At 47.3% G+C, this 15,273-nt stretch overlaps 2 protein-coding genes across 5 annotated transcripts in view; one reads left to right on the forward strand and one right to left on the reverse strand.

Moving 5' to 3' along the window:
* The window catches only part of Larp1 (La ribonucleoprotein 1, translational regulator), a 49,833-nt gene extending 37,406 nt beyond the window's left edge, over positions 1–12,427 (forward strand). The window contains exons 11-19 of the mRNA XM_057774117.1: positions 1,048–1,440; positions 2,333–2,456; positions 2,551–2,756; positions 3,145–3,251; positions 3,974–4,125; positions 6,025–6,169; positions 7,555–7,664; positions 7,773–7,900; positions 9,030–12,427. Coding sequence (XP_057630100.1) covers positions 1,048–1,440; positions 2,333–2,456; positions 2,551–2,756; positions 3,145–3,251; positions 3,974–4,125; positions 6,025–6,169; positions 7,555–7,664; positions 7,773–7,900; positions 9,030–9,236 — 1,572 coding nt within the window. The 3' untranslated portion in view covers positions 9,237–12,427. The remainder of the gene's footprint in view (positions 1–1,047; positions 1,441–2,332; positions 2,457–2,550; positions 2,757–3,144; positions 3,252–3,973; positions 4,126–6,024; positions 6,170–7,554; positions 7,665–7,772; positions 7,901–9,029) is intronic.
* Positions 12,428–12,769: 342 nt separating this feature from the next.
* Faxdc2 (fatty acid hydroxylase domain containing 2) overlaps positions 12,770–15,273 on the reverse strand; it is a 29,352-nt gene continuing 26,848 nt past the window's right edge. For all 4 annotated transcript variants that reach the window (XM_057775800.1, XM_057775799.1, XM_057775801.1 and 1 more), the window contains one exon: positions 12,770–14,310. In XM_057775800.1, coding sequence (XP_057631783.1) covers positions 14,136–14,310 — 175 coding nt within the window. In that variant the 3' untranslated portion in view covers positions 12,770–14,135. The remainder of the gene's footprint in view (positions 14,311–15,273) is intronic.

Raw genomic sequence — 15,273 nt, forward strand, 5'->3', positions numbered from 1 at the left:
GAGTTGACCTTGGACTTGTCTTCTATATAATTCTGTCCTTCTGTATGTGCTTGCCACTATGTCTGGCTCCCTCATCTTCTTTCCTTCTTCTGTCTGCTCATTCTCAGACTATCTCACTGTTCTTAGCTTCAGCCAAGAGAAACATTGTTGAGTAGATAAGTACCTTCTGAGGTCCAGGCTCTGGATGGAAAGATGGGAGGGGGGTAACCCCATTCCTCCTGCATAGCATATCTTAAACCTTAAAAGACATGGTTTGGAGTTCCTGTGGGAAGTGCTTGGCCCATCAGAAAATTGCTTCTTGGATGTGTACTGTGTGGGAGACCTACTTCTGGTGTCAGGTACAGTCTGTCACCACTGAAATGTTTCACCTTGCCTTTGGCACATGCTGTCTTTTCTGCCTAGCCCACTCTGTTCCTGCCTGTATCCTCTAGTGGCCTGTTCCCGGAAGCTTTTCCTAACCACACTCCACTGTCTCTGGTTCAGCACCCTTCTTGTGCTTGCTAGACCTATTTAGAGCCTTTACTGAACTAATCTACGATGATCTCCTGCTGAGCTGTGAAGTTCCTAAATACAAGGTCTTGCCCATTCAGGCTTTCATACAGAGCCTGGTACTATTGGGTGGGTGCTCACTCATCACACCTTTGCTTATCTGCTGTGACTGGGATCCAGTCTAAGTACTGAAACAAGGCTATTTCCCTGACACTTCCTGTCTGCCAAGGTATTAAGTAGATATGATGAAAGAAGGTTCAGCTGTGTTTTGTGTCTGCTTCCAACAGTCAGTGTGTAGGCTGTGAAGGTAAACAGAGACAATTGTTTATGAATGACCGTATAACTGAGTAGAGGAACTGGGCTCCTTTGGGGTGTTTCTTTCTCTGTGAAGCTGAATCCAGAAAGGGTACCTGTGATTTGCTGGTGTTGCCAAGGTTACAGTTGTGATGTTTCTCTACTGAGAGACCAGAGAGCCTCTTAGGTAGTTAGAAAATTTGGTCCAAAAGGCTCGTGTGTCAATCCCAGGTCATTCCACTTTGGTGTCTGTCTCTATTTCAGAAGTCAGAAGAGCCCAGGTTTTCCCATCCAACTTCTCTGCCTCAGCACCTTCCCTCTCAACAGCTGATGTCAAAGGATCAGGATGAGCAAGAAGAACTAGACTTCCTGTTTGATGAGGAGATGGAACAGATGGATGGGCGGAAGAATACCTTCACTGCCTGGTCTGACGAGGACTCTGATTATGAGATTGATGACCGGGATGTCAACAAGATACTCATTGTCACTCAAACACCACCTTACATGCGTCGGCACCCTGGGGGGGACCGCACAGGCAACCACACTTCTCGTGCCAAGATGAGTGCTGAGTTGGCCAAGGTCATTAATGATGGGCTCTTCTACTATGAGCAAGACCTATGGACCGAGAAGTTTGAGCCTGAGTATTCACAGATCAAGGTGAGACTCAAGCATAGCTTTGGACAAGGGCCTGAGGTTCTTGTAACATGGAGAAGAGGAAGGTTGATTGGCCGTGTGACTTTGGGCAGGTACCTTCATTATAGCCTTTTGTCTTTATGAGGGGAAGATTGGTGATTGCTACTGTGACAAGAGGAAATATGTATGTGTACAGTGTAAACATAGAGGTGACTAACTGTCCTAGCTAACCATTTTGATGTCACACGGTTGGCTAGGCTCTTGTGTAAGATAAAGTAAAAATTTCAATGTTAACTCTAGTCTTAAGTAATCAGACACATAAAAAAAATCTTTTTAGGCCAAGTGGTGGTGGTGCACACCTTTAATCCCAGCACTTTGGGAGGCAGAGACAGATGGTTCTTTGTGAGTTTGAGGCCAGCCTGGTCTAAAGAGCTAGTTCCATGACAGCCAGGGCTGTTATACAGAGAAACCCTGTCTCCGGGGCGGGGGGGGGGGGGGGGGGTCTTTTTAGGAACACTTATTAGTGGAAAATGGAGAAAGAGAGGCTCTTGCGGAGGAGATATTTGTCGGTTTTGGAGTGGCTGTGTTTGGTTCTGGGTGGGCCTAATGGTGAGCTTGTGCAATGAACAGTAGTAATGTAGAGATGAATATCAGCTGGCACTGTCCACACAGTTGTAGGAAGACTCAGGAAGTGTAAGGGCAGTCTGATGTCTGGAGAGAGAAAAAAGGTTAGCATTGACCTCTCTGAAATCAGTACCCTCGTGCCAAGGTACCTGGGCTGAGGGATGGTGATGGAGACTAGAATTCTGTGTATAGACAGGGAAGCTATCCTCACCAGTTTTCTGCCAGTCTTGATTCTGAGCCAGCTAGAGCATCTTCCTGACTAACAGCTTCCCCATCTACCTCACATCTACAGCAAGAAGTCGAGAACTTCAAGAAAGTGAATATGATTAGTCGGGAGCAATTTGACACTCTGACCCCCGAACCCCCTGTGGATCCCAACCAGGAGGTTCCTCCTGGACCACCTCGGTTCCAACAAGGTGAGGGATGGGCACCTGAAGCCCAGTGTGAGTGAGAGGCATTAAGCCCTAGCCAGAGATTTCCCTGCATGTTGACCCCATTCTGCTTCTGCAGTTCCTACTGATGCCCTGGCCAACAAGCTGTTTGGTGCTCCTGAGCCCTCCACCATTGCCCGTTCTCTACCAACCACTGTCCCAGAGTCGCCAAACTATCGAAACGCCAGGACCCCACGCACACCCCGGACCCCTCAGCTCAAAGACTCTAGTCAGACATCACGGTTTTACCCAGTGGTGAAAGAAGGACGGACCCTAGATGCCAAGGTAGGTACTTCAGCTGGGTGGAGTCGTGCCTGCTTTTCTGCCTTGTCTGAGCCAACAAAGGGCCAGGATCCCCTCAGGCAGCATCCTCAGGCTGAGAGCTCACAAAGTAAACTTGAGTATAGGCATGGTCTGCAGAGACTGAGGAGGGCAGACCAGATGCGAGGCCTCAGGAACGTCTCCCTGCTCTTCCACCTCACCCGTGAGATAATCAGAAATTGCTTTTGTAGTGTTGGGGTTACAGCCCGATTTTAGTGCACAAAGCCTTGTGTTCAGCCTCCAGTTGTACCAAAATAGGAAAATGCTTTTGTACTACTTAATACTAAGAACTGCTTGATGTATGTCATAGTCGTAGATGTGTAGATAACGGGTTCTGGTTTCATCTTTACAGATGCCTCGAAAAAGGAAGACAAGACACAGCTCGAACCCTCCCTTGGAAAGTCATGTGGGTTGGGTGATGGATTCCCGGGAGCACAGGCCCAGGACTGCTTCTATTAGGTACTATGGCCAGGCCAATCTGCCTGCCTGTGGGGCACTCACCACATGAATCTAAATCCACGCAGCCATGTGGGAAGCATAGCCCAAAGCCTGAGAACTGGAAGCTTCTTTATGTTTTGTTCTTTCATTTTATTTTAAGGTAGGGACTTAACTGTGCAGCCCTCACTGACCTGGAACTTAGTTATGTAGATCAGCCTGGCCTTGAGTTCATAGAGATCCACCTGCTCACAAGATTCTGCCTCTCTGTTGCTGAGATTAACGGCATGGTATACCACCATAGACTACCACCATATCTGATTGTAAAGACACGTTGTCATGACTGGGTTACCGTCCCCAGCACCACAGTTCAATGACTCAGCTACTCAGTGTAGGGCTGAAGCACTTTTTAAATTTACTTTTGCCAGATCTAAAAGTAAGGTCTGGAAGTCACCAGTCTGTGCTTGGCTTCCCACAGAGATGGTGGACACTAAACATAGGTGAGGAATTAAGGAAAGTATAATACTGTGAGGTCCTTGGCATTGATAGATCTGCCACCCCTGAACCAGTGTCCCAAGTCCTCTCAGAACTCTCCCAAGGTACAGAGTTAAAGCTGTAGGTTAAAGCTAGTACAGTACAAGACTGCGCCCTGGCTGGTAGGTCAGAAGGACCTCTCCTAAACTTAGGAGTGGGACTGAGTGGGAAATTTCTGCCTGGTGGTGCCATCATTCTTGTGACTTCTGTAGCTCCAGCCCTTCAGAAGGAACACCTGCAGTTGGCAGCTATGGCTGTACCCCTCAGTCATTACCCAAGTTCCAGCATCCTTCCCATGAGCTGCTCAAGGAAAATGGCTTCACACAACACGTCTACCACAAGTATCGGAGGCGCTGCCTTAATGGTAAGTCAGGGCTAGCCTAGTCCCTGGCAATGCTTAGGAACTGATCCAGTGCCCCAGAGTATAAAGGCTGGAAGGGCAGAGCAGGCAGCAGGCTACTTTTTCTCCCTCCCCTCTCCTCCCTCCCCTCCTTGTCTTGTTTTTGATGCTCATGGTGTTTGTTCAGATCCTCTGTAGCTAACTTATTGCTACATCACACTCTGTGGTAGAGGTTTTGTAGTATTTTTTTTTAAATATTTTTTTGAGTCAGGATCCACCTATTTTTGAAGACCCTTCTCACTTGAACCTGAATCTCACAGATTTGACTATCCTGGCTGCCTGCTAAGCTCTAGGGATCTGCCTGTGCATGTAGTTCAGGCCAGTCTTTCTTTTTTATTTCTATTTATTTATTTGTTTGTTTGTTTGTTTGTTTATTATGTATACAATGTTCTGTCTGTGTGTATGCCTGCAGGCTAGAAGAGGGCACCAGACCTCATTACAGATGGTTATGAGCCACCATGTGGTTGCTGGGAATTGAACTCAGGACCTTTGGAAGAGCGGGCAATGCTCTTAACCTCTGAGCCATCTCTCCAGCCCCTCTTTATTTCTTTTTATCTTTATTCCTTTTTATTTTGTATGTATGAGTATTTTTCCTGTATTATGTTTAAGGGTTGGATTCCCTGGAACTGGAGTTAAGGACAATGGGGAGACACATGTGGGTACTGGTCAACACTCGGGTCCTCTGCAAGAACAGCCAGTGTTCCTAACCATTGCCATCTCTCTAGCTCCTGTATATCTTTTTAAGATATATTTTTATCTTTTTTGGTTTTAATTTCTTTTTTAAAAAATATATTTATTATATATACAATATTCTTGGTATTCTGCCTGCATGTGTGCCTGCAGGCCAGAAGAGGGCACCATATCTCAATACAGATGGTTCTGAGCCACCATGTGGTTGCTGGGAACTGAACTCAGGATCTTTGGAAGGGCAGGCAATGCTCTTAACCACTGAGCCATCTCTCCAGCCCCCAGGCCAGTCTTTCTAACTAACTTGAACTGCTGCCTCCATCTCCCAAGTGCTGTATTTTATGTATATGAGTATTTTACACACATGTATGTCTGTAACATGGGCATATCTGGTGGTGCATTTGGAGCCCAGAAGAGGGTATTGAATCTCTTGGAACTAGAGTTACAGATGTTGTGAGCCACCATGTGAGTGCTGGGAACCACACTCAGGTCCTCTGCAAAAGTAGCCAATGCTCTTAACTGCTGAGCCATCTCTCCTATGTGTATACTTTTATGTTAACATGTTCCACTTGTGTTTTTTTTTTTTTTTTTTTTTTTGGTTTTTCGAGACAGGGTTTCTCTGTGGTTTTGGAGCCTATCCTGGAACTAGCTCTTGTAGACCAGGCTGGTCTCGAACTCACAGAGATCCGCCTGCCTCTGCCTCCCGAGTGCTGGGATTAAAGGCGTGCGCCACCACCACCCGGCTCATGTTCTACTTGTTAATACTAGTTTTACTTTGTTGAAAAGTGATTTGTTTATTTTAGGCCTTGTTCTGCCTGTTCCTCTAAGTCAGTGAGTCAGTGATTCTCAACCTGTGGGTCTTGGCCCTTTTGGCGGCATGGTATGTGTGTAACATATCAGATACTTGCATTACAAATCATAACAGTAGCAAAAGTGTAGCTGTGAGGCAGCAAAATAATTTTATGGTTGGGCTCACTACAACACGAAGAACTGTATTAAAGGGTCGCAGCATTAGGAAGGTTGAGAACCAGTGCTCAAAGTGATAGCAGATGAGACTCAGAGCTTGGCAGATGACCAGGTCAGAGGCCAGTGCTGCCAAGGCCTGTGGAATAGGCAGTTCTGAGCGAACAAAGGGCAGTCTGGCCTGACTCTATCCTCTCCTGTCTTTCCCATCAGAGCGGAAGCGCTTGGGTATTGGCCAGTCTCAGGAGATGAACACTCTTTTCCGCTTTTGGTCGTTCTTCCTCCGAGATCACTTCAATAAAAAGATGTATGAGGAGTTCAAGCAGCTGGCACTGGAGGATGCCAAAGAAGGCTACCGGTGAGTGGGCCAGTGAGTCAGCTACCAGAGCTGAAATTGGAAATTTAAAGATAAGCAAGGTATTTACATACTCGAATTTCAGAGCTTTAAAGATTATGTGGTGTGTTTGTGCATACAAGTTTCCTTAGTCTTTACCCCTTGGCTCCCTGCTTTCCTCAGTTTTGCCTTTATGCCACAAGCAAATCTATCTAAATGAGGCCAGCGATGGCTTAGCACATAGGGTAGGCTGTTGACTCCTGCCAAAAGCAGAGGGTCATCTACAGAGCACTGTGAAACACATAGTGTTTGTAAATGTGGCCAGTCATTCACTGAATTTTTTTTCTCCCCCCCAAGACAGAGTTTCTCTGTGTAGTCCTGTGACATGTGCCACGCCACCCCCCATTCAGTGAATTTCAGTGGGAACTTTTAATAATATTAGCCCACTGTAACAGTTACAGAGTTTTTCTGAACCACTTCTTTAGAAGTTTGTGTTTTGCTTAATAGTGCTTCTGTGAGTAAGCAGAGTTTCTTTGTGTCCCGGCAGCTACTCCCAAATAACCACTCAGAGACTTATTAATTAAATGCTCAACCAATAGCTCAGGCATGTTATTGTCTAACGGTTACATTTTAGATAAACCCATATTTATTATCTCCCCTGTGCCATGTGGTGGTACCTTCTTTCAACACCTTCATTTTGCTTCTCTCTGTGTCTGCTTACAACTCCTCAGACGCTGCCCTTATTCCAGCATCCTCTATGTCTTGCTGTCCCACCTGTACTGCCTGCCTGGCTGCCAGCCAGTCAGCTCTTTTATTAAACCAATCAGGTGGCGCCTTGACAAAGACACATCTTCACATTGTACAAAAAGGCTATTCTATAATAACTTTCAACAGTTTTGTGTTCCTGTAAGATAGAAATCTGTATTTTTGTTCATTTCTTTGGTATCATATTTCTAGCGGTAAACTTTCTGACTGAAGTAAATAAAGAAAACTGCTAATTGGTGTGGGTCAGAGAGCTGGTACAGGGCTGGGCACATGTTCCTGTGAACAGATAGACAGGAAATAATTTTGACTTCGTGGGCTGTAAGTATGTTGGGGCTACTCTTCCTGCTTTTGGAGCAGAAAGCAGTAGTTAGAGACACAGAGCAAGCAGGTCACTGAGTGTAGGATGTGGTGGGCAGAATTGGCTGAGTCTTGGCAGACTGAACACTGTGGCTCTTCAGGGCTGGTGTTAGTGCATTGCTGGAGGATTTTCTGTGGGCCTGCCATGTTTCCGGTCCAGGATAGTTCACTGTCGTAACTGTTAGAATTCCTTTGCTAGACCAGCAAGGTGTGTGCTGTACCACCCCCCCCACCCCCCATGCTACAGTGGGCATTGTGCCAAGCTCACTGGCTTTTGTCCTTTGCAGATACGGTTTGGAGTGCCTTTTTCGATATTACAGTTATGGTCTGGAGAAGAAGTTCCGACTGGACATATTCAAGGATTTCCAGGAGGAGACTGTGAAGGACTACGAGGCTGGTAAGAGTCTGTTAGAGCTGCGCGCGAGCCCTCCTGGGTCTTGTTGTGTTAAGGCCCCACCTCTCCCTTCATCTCAGCCCAGCTCCCCACCTCTGCCTTTCCTCACAGGCCAGCTCTATGGATTAGAGAAATTCTGGGCCTTCTTGAAATATTCCAAAGCCAAAAATTTGGACATTGACCCCAAACTGCAAGAATACCTCGGCAAATTCCGACGTCTAGAAGACTTCCGAGTGGACGTGAGTGAAAGCTTCTCTTCTGGCTCCTAATTGTCCTGTAAAGAGCAGCGTCCCTCTTGTGAGGTCATGGTGAGAGTGGACAGCAGGTGCTCGCTAGTGTTGTTGGTTCCCAGCCTCCCTCCTGTTGTCCTTCCCTTCGTGTCATAGCCCACCTGCTTCCCAGGCCTGCTACTGCTAGCTTGTGTCAGGACCAGGACCAGCTACCCTGATAAAATGTACTTGTTACTTCCCGGAAAAGTTCAGAAATTTGTAAATTAATGTCCAATTCTCCATTGTTTGGAACAGTGCCTGAACGGTGCCATCCTGTGGTGAGTCTGGGTATTGCTTCCAAATATCAAAGGCTGTCTTTAAAGCCAGCTTAAGTGACTCATTATTAGTACCTGTACTAAGGGGTGCTGGGGGTGTACCTCAGTGGTAAGGTACATGTTTAGCAGCATTCAAGGCCCTGGGTTGGCTGACCATCACCAAAGAAGACAGAAAAGACTTTAACCAAAGTTTATAATGTAGCACTCTATTGTTCTCTTGAGAACTTTGAGCAGAAAATGGTAGGTGTAAGTAAGTAGCAGCAATAGCCGTCAGTTATTTTTCAACTGATACTGTTTGCAGTGTTCAGACTAGTAAGCCCACTAGGCTTGTGTTCTTACCCACTCTTTGGGGAGGAGAGTATGTTCAGAGAACCTATAGGTAGCTGGGTACTTTTTGTGACCTTTAGTTAGGGCAGACAGTCTTCATTGTTGACTTGTGGGCTTGGTGAGGGTTGGAGTAAGACAGTCCCAGTGTACGTGGCCCTGTGGAGCCAATACATGCACCATGCTGTATGCCACATGCCACAGGTCATTTCCTACGTAAGAGACCCCTTCATAGAAGGGGACAAATAATTTGTATGATAAAAACCTGGTCTTTAGAATGTAGGCCTAAATATAGGAGGTCTTTGACAAATTACTTGATCTGTTTGGTCAGTTAACCTTATTTCTGGTAGTGTCAACATGAAAAGACAGGATGATCCCTACTTCATTTGTAAATCAAACCATTGTCTACATTTGGAGGTCCATGGAAAGGAGGCCTCTGATTGGTCCTGGAAAGTGGTGTGACTAGTACTCTCTGACCACTTGTGACTCCTCTATTACAGCCCCCCATGGGCGAGGAAGGCAACCACAAGCGACACCCAGTGGTAGCAGGAGGCAGCGGTGAGGGCAGGAAGCGGTGCCCTTCCCAGTCTTCCAGCAGGCCTGCCACTGGGATCTGCCAACCCCCTACGACACCTACTGGCCAGGCTACTCGGGAAGATGCCAAATGGACAAGCCAGCACTTGGACACACTGACTTTGGGAAAGTGAATGCCCAGAAGCCCCCTGGGGTTTGGGTAGAAGGGGTGGGGTGGGCGAGGTTCCATGGGGGTGCCCAGTCCCAGGAGAGTGGATAGAGAAGGGACAGGCCTGGAGTTACTAAGAGGCCTTTGCACTAAGTAGCAGTGTACACCATTTGGGCTATTAGTGGTGCCCCTGGGCAGGAGCCTCCAAGTCTCCCCTTCCCCTTCTGTCTCCATGACTTCCATCTTAACTTCTAAGGGGGGAGGGGAAGGGGGGAGATTTTTTATATATATATATATATATACATACATATATATATATCAAGTTTTAAATTATTGATAGTTTGTCTGGATTACCAAAATCACTCTTCAGCCCTTTCTTGCGGCTGTTAGCCGACCTGTGTCCCTGCCTCTTCCCGCTCCCCTCAAGCCAACTATGCAGCCCACCAGAAGACTCTGGCGGTGCCCATGAGCCCCAGAAGCACCAGCCCCTTGATCAACTGGGGTTTGCCATCACCATGTCCCCTGCTGTTCCGCATACCCTTCTGCCACCTCTGGGGGAAGGAAACCAAAGGATCTCAGAGTGGGGGTCGGGGAGTTTTAGCCTCTCCTGCCCTCCCCCCCTCCCCAGCCCAGAGACGCTGCTCACACCAGAAGAGACTATTGAAAGATGATTTATTTTATTTTATTTTTCGCCTGACCTTTCCATACTTGGGAAAAGAGAAAAAAAATAAAAACAACCCCAAAACAAAACAAAAAGAAAAAAAAAGACAAAATCGACCATAAAAAAATGACAAAAAAAAAATCAGAGCCCACCTAATCCATAGAAAGTGATGTCTTTACCCCTCCTTGGAATTTTTCTTCTGTTCTGTTTTTGAAAATAATATTTTTTTAAAAGTTGCCTTATTGTGGAGCGGGAACCTGAACTAATGCCCAAATGCCTGTTTTCCTCCTCGAGCCTCCGAAGAGCTCCACCTGCCTGGGATGCCCCTGGGCTTGGACTAACTAGAATTCTCCTTGGGACTGAGTTGCATGTACGGGGCCTCCCACCTGGAGGCAAGAGAGTTGGGGGCAGCTCAATCAGAGCTGTGCCCAGGACACTCCTGCTGTTTCATCGTCTCAAGCTGATGTCCTGTGTCTGCACACTGCTGCCGCTGTCCTTGTTTTGCTTGCTGTCGTCTGACCAGGCTCACCCTGCCCTTCCTCGGAACCCCAAGGCCAAGTTTGCTTCAGACTGTCGTAAACAGAGTTGATCTTGTCTGGCACACATTTGTCCTCAGCCTGAGTGTCTCCCCAACCAAAGGACAAGGAGGTGAGCGTCCACTGATGGCCACAGCTTAGGTCTGTGTCTGACCTCGAGGAGGTGTATCTCACAATGTGGAGAAAGGTGCCATTCTTCAAGGGTCTGGTGTGATCTTCCCATCTTAATACCCCACGACCCCCAGCAAGCCATCTCTGCCCACCCTCTCACTGACCCTGCCTGGGATCAAGGGGTGAGAAGAACCGAGGGCTGGGGGATCCTGCCTTTTGGTGAAGTCCTGTGGCAGGAAGGTATATGCGGACATAGAGTATACCTGACTTCTCTTTTTAAGCCACCATCTGCCTGAGCTGCCCTGCACATGCTAGAAGAGTGGCTGGAGGCTGCTGTCATCAGGAGCCAGGGAGGGTGATGAAGAATACAAGCTGGAGAGCTAAATGCTCACCCCCCACACTGGGATCCCGGCAGCGCTAGGGCGGGGGGTATATGTAATCTTGCTCAGTTACTGAAATTTATGTGGTCCTCCTTGAGCTCTTCTGTTGTCCCAAAGGCTGGGACTAGGACACAGCATCGCAGGCTGGCAAGAGCTTGCCCTCTGTTTTTGGGTACCTTGTTGATTTAACTTGTGCCCTGCCCCACTCTGCCCTCCCGGTGCTTAGAATGTGCAAATCCCATGTCAGCTCCTGTGACTTAGTTGTCTCAAACAGTATAGGAACAGGATCTGCTAATGGGATCTGAGACCTTCCCCAAAGTCTGGTACCTGCCCTATGGTACACTTTCACCAAATAGTGGGCTTCCTTTCCTTTCCGTGCTCAGCCCTGTACTGTATCCAGTACCGCAGAACCTCAGGGTTTTGAGGCCCAGGGTGGGGGAAAATTGTTCCCATCTAGACTATCCAGGCTAGGTTTGCCATCTTCCGGATCCTCTCAGGCCCTCTGAGGAAGGAAGCCCCTTTGGGGCAGGAAGGCAAGGCTATCATCTCAACACAGGCTGAGGAGGGGTGGGTGGGAGTGAGTGAGTGAGTGTGAGAGTGTGTGTGTGTATTTGTTGTGATACGTTAGGAGTTGACGTTGCAGAGTAGTTTACATCTTCACCTTCTGAAGACACTTGAATTTAGGACCGATGTATCTGTGACAAGTATTCCAAGAGTGGCAGGGGCCACCAGAGCAAGCCACTTCCCCATCACCATCTTCCCATGGGATCCAAGACCTAAGATAGAGGCAGCCTGCCAAACCGAAGCTCCTTCATCCTCTGCCTGTACAGGGTTGGTCATTGGCCTGGGCCCAGCAAGGGGCAGATTGTGTTCTGCCCTCTGAGCCTCAGAACAAATGCACTACTCGAAGAGAAGACTGCATGGCCCTGCTCCAGCCTGGACCCTGGGTTCAGACAGAGGTGCTGAGCCCCATGTCAGATTGTTAATGTTTTTGTTCTGTTGCTCTCTCCCACTCCCTTCATGACGACATTTACAAAGGAAAGCAAGCTGCTTGCAAGGTCTGGAAGCAAGGGAAAGGGTGTGAAGACAAGGCTAATGGTGGAGTGTACCGGAGGCTTGGGTTACCTGGTCCTTTGGATGGGAGCCCCAGAATACCTCTCTTGTTAAAGGGCCCCTGGACTCTTCCCCAGCCCCAGGCTCTCCTCCAGCTGTGGTGATGGCAGAGGCAGAAGAGAACTCTCAGTTGAGTTCTCACCGGAGAGGAAAACTCGTCGTGGGCTTTTCAGAGAAGGTTCCACCTTACGCTCGTACATTGTCTTTACCATGTGCTAGGATATCACATTCAACAGGACAAAAAAAATGTAAAATACTTGAATGAGCTTGTATCATAACATTAATATTATTGAGAGTGTCTGCTTCCCAGGCTGAAGTGATTCATTCTTCTGGTCCTGCTCTAGTCCTTTGTAATTGGTGATAATTATTATGCTTTTTTCTTTTTAATACAAAAAAAATGTATAAAAATAAAAACTTGAAAAGGCAAAAAAAAAAAAAAAAAAAAAAAAAAAACGACCCAAACTGGTTGGTCTCCCATCCGAAACACTGCTGTTGGGTGTCAGAGTGCAGCCTGGTGTGTACCCCCGGTAAGAAGCCCATACTATCTCTCCATGAGCATAGTTGCTGTTGTGTTTGTTTTTTAAGAGTTTCTTACTGTCCGGTGGGTGGATGATAACTGCCACCAATGGTCTTCTGTAGATTGCCAGGTGAGCCATGCTCACTTCAGTCACAGGGATGGCCTTGTCAGCTGGCTCCTCAGTTGTGTGGCCTTACTTTCTAGTGCTTTACAGTGTGTGTATGGGGAGAGGGCAACACAATCTGTTTTTATAGAGTTTTATAGAGACTTTATTTACAGGCTTTGTCATGCTTTTATGAAGAATTTAAGACCTTATTCACCAATATTTAGGGCCTTATGGAGACAGGCCATGTACTCTTGACAGTACTTCATTTCCATTTTTTAATTGGCCCTGCCCCTTTTGATGATACTGCAGAGTATTGCTCATGAGAAAGGGAATGACTGTCATCCAGCGATGGGGGTAAAGTGGAGGAGTGGGTTTGTATTTGAAGGAATCCAAGAGCACAGGTTCCCAAGGCCAGAGGAGGCTGGGACTGCCAGCAAAGTGCTAGGTTGCCAGCCGGCCCAGGCTTGTGTTGGCCTCAGCATCATGGGATGAAGCCCTGTTTTGGAGAACTGGCTTACCGGACATCGACATTTTGCTGCGTTTGTCTAGACTGGCTGCGACCTGGACCTAAATCTCCAGAGCAGCTGTGAACTACAGTGCAAACCAGTGTACTGTGCTGTGTGGGTTTTTTTTTAAAGGTATTTTATTGAATCTACAATAAGGAGTCTTGACTAACCCTGAACTGAAAATGTAAGACTGGCACAGTTGTGCAGAGATTTAACAAATGGTAATGGTGGCAGCCTTCCAGATCTACCTTAACAGTTGCCAAGTTCTTGGGATCCCAGTCACAAGCTGTCAGGAGAGGAAACCCTGCTGCTATAGCTCACCATTTAAAGATTGAACCGTGTGTTCTCAGGGTAATTGCTGGGGAGAGATTTTGGGGGGATTAGAGAGCACTGACTTGGGTCCTCTCCCACATGAGATCAGCCTCAGTTTACAAACAGGTGAAGGCACGGGCCGGGGTGCACATCACGTTGAGAAGCTCTTGTGGGCTGTTGTCCCTTCTAAGCGATTTGTATCTTTGAAGGGCAAAAGTATTTCATGCTTTCATGGTGGGAAGCAGGGACCACATCTAGCATGTCAACACATTTGACCTGTGACTACCAGGGTGCCCTGGCTTTGGGTATAAGAAAAGTTTTTTGAATCAGGAATCTTCCAGTCCTACTGTCAGCCCATTGTCCCCTGGGCGGAGCTAAGTGTGGGGATTGGAGCAGAGGACCAAAGGAGACCACCAGGTTCTTGGTGACTTTCCTTTGACTGGCCTCCAACCCAAATACTAGTTCTTTTTCCCTAAGTCAACTCCTGGGCCCTAGGTAACATGAGAAGTAGTTTGGGGGAAGCTCAGATCCACCCTTTCATGGCCTTGTCCTGGCAGGAAGCTTGTATTTTTCCTGTACCCTAATGGTACAGTTCTTAGAGTATGATAGCAAAAGGAGGCAAGTTGTTAAGGGCATCATGGCTCCCAGGCAGTCTCCACACCTTCTACTTGTGAGGGAACAGTTAGGATGGTCCAAGCGAACTCTCGATCTTCTTGGGAGGATCGGGGATACTCTCTGAAAGTGGGGTGAAGCCCAGCAGGAGGACATGTCTCTCATAGGCCTTGGTCTGCTTAAAGATGATGTCAGTCCCATGCAGGTGATCCAGCACTCCCAGTACCCCATAGCACTGGTTGAACCTGAAGGAGGGAAGAGAATCTCCCATTTGAAACTGTTGGGAAGCTGTGCTTCTCTCAGCCCTCCTTTCCCATGCTTAGTATCACCATGTTGCCCAGCTATAACAGTAGAGCCTGGAGCATTTGAAGTCTGTTGAAAGGTAGTTTAGGGTTTTGTTACTGTTCTTGAGACAGTTTCACCAAACTGAACTGAAATTCACTATGTGCTGTTAGCTGGCTTTAAACTGACACTTTCTGCCTCAACTTCCTCAGTGCTAGGATTAAAGTTGTGAGCCGCTGTGTGATTATTTCTGAACTGGAGGACTGAACCCTGGGTCTTGCACATGCTAGGTAAGAGCCTGCCAGCCCTCTTCTGGGTATGATGTATTATTAATTTAAAAAAAAAAAAAAACTCAAGTCATGCGGTGGCGGCGCATGCCTTTAATCCCAGCACTCGGGAGGCAGAGGCAGGCGGATCTTGGTGAGTTTGAGGCCAGCCTGGTCTACAAGATCAAGTTCCAGGACAGGCTCCAAAGCTACAGAGAAGCCCTGTCTTGAACCCTCACCCCCACCCTGGACAAAAAGAAAAAAAAATTCTCGCCGGGCGGTGGTGGCGCACGCCTTTAATCCCAGCACTCGGGAGGCGGAGGCAGGAGGATCTCTGTGAGTTCGAGACCAGCCTGGTCTACAAGAGCTAGTTCCAGGACAGGCTCCAAAAACCACAGAGAAACCTTGTCTCGAAAAAAAACAAAAAAAAAAAAAAAAAGATTCTCAAAACCAAGAAAAGAGCCCACATTCCATAAGTGTGCCAAGTTTTTATGTACATAGGTTCTGAGATGATTTAAAGCTCGAGAGATTCAGCAAACCCAAATAATGGTTAACGTTATGAACTGCAGGAAGAAACCTGATGTCAGGAAAAAAGATGGTGGCCCTACGTAGTTAGCATCTTCCTGTAGTCAGGTATACTCCCTGACTGGCTCACATTTA

Source organism: Chionomys nivalis, chromosome 7 (genome assembly GCF_950005125.1).
Source record: "Chionomys nivalis chromosome 7, mChiNiv1.1, whole genome shotgun sequence".
In the NCBI taxonomy this organism is placed as follows: Eukaryota; Metazoa; Chordata; class Mammalia; order Rodentia; family Cricetidae; genus Chionomys; species Chionomys nivalis.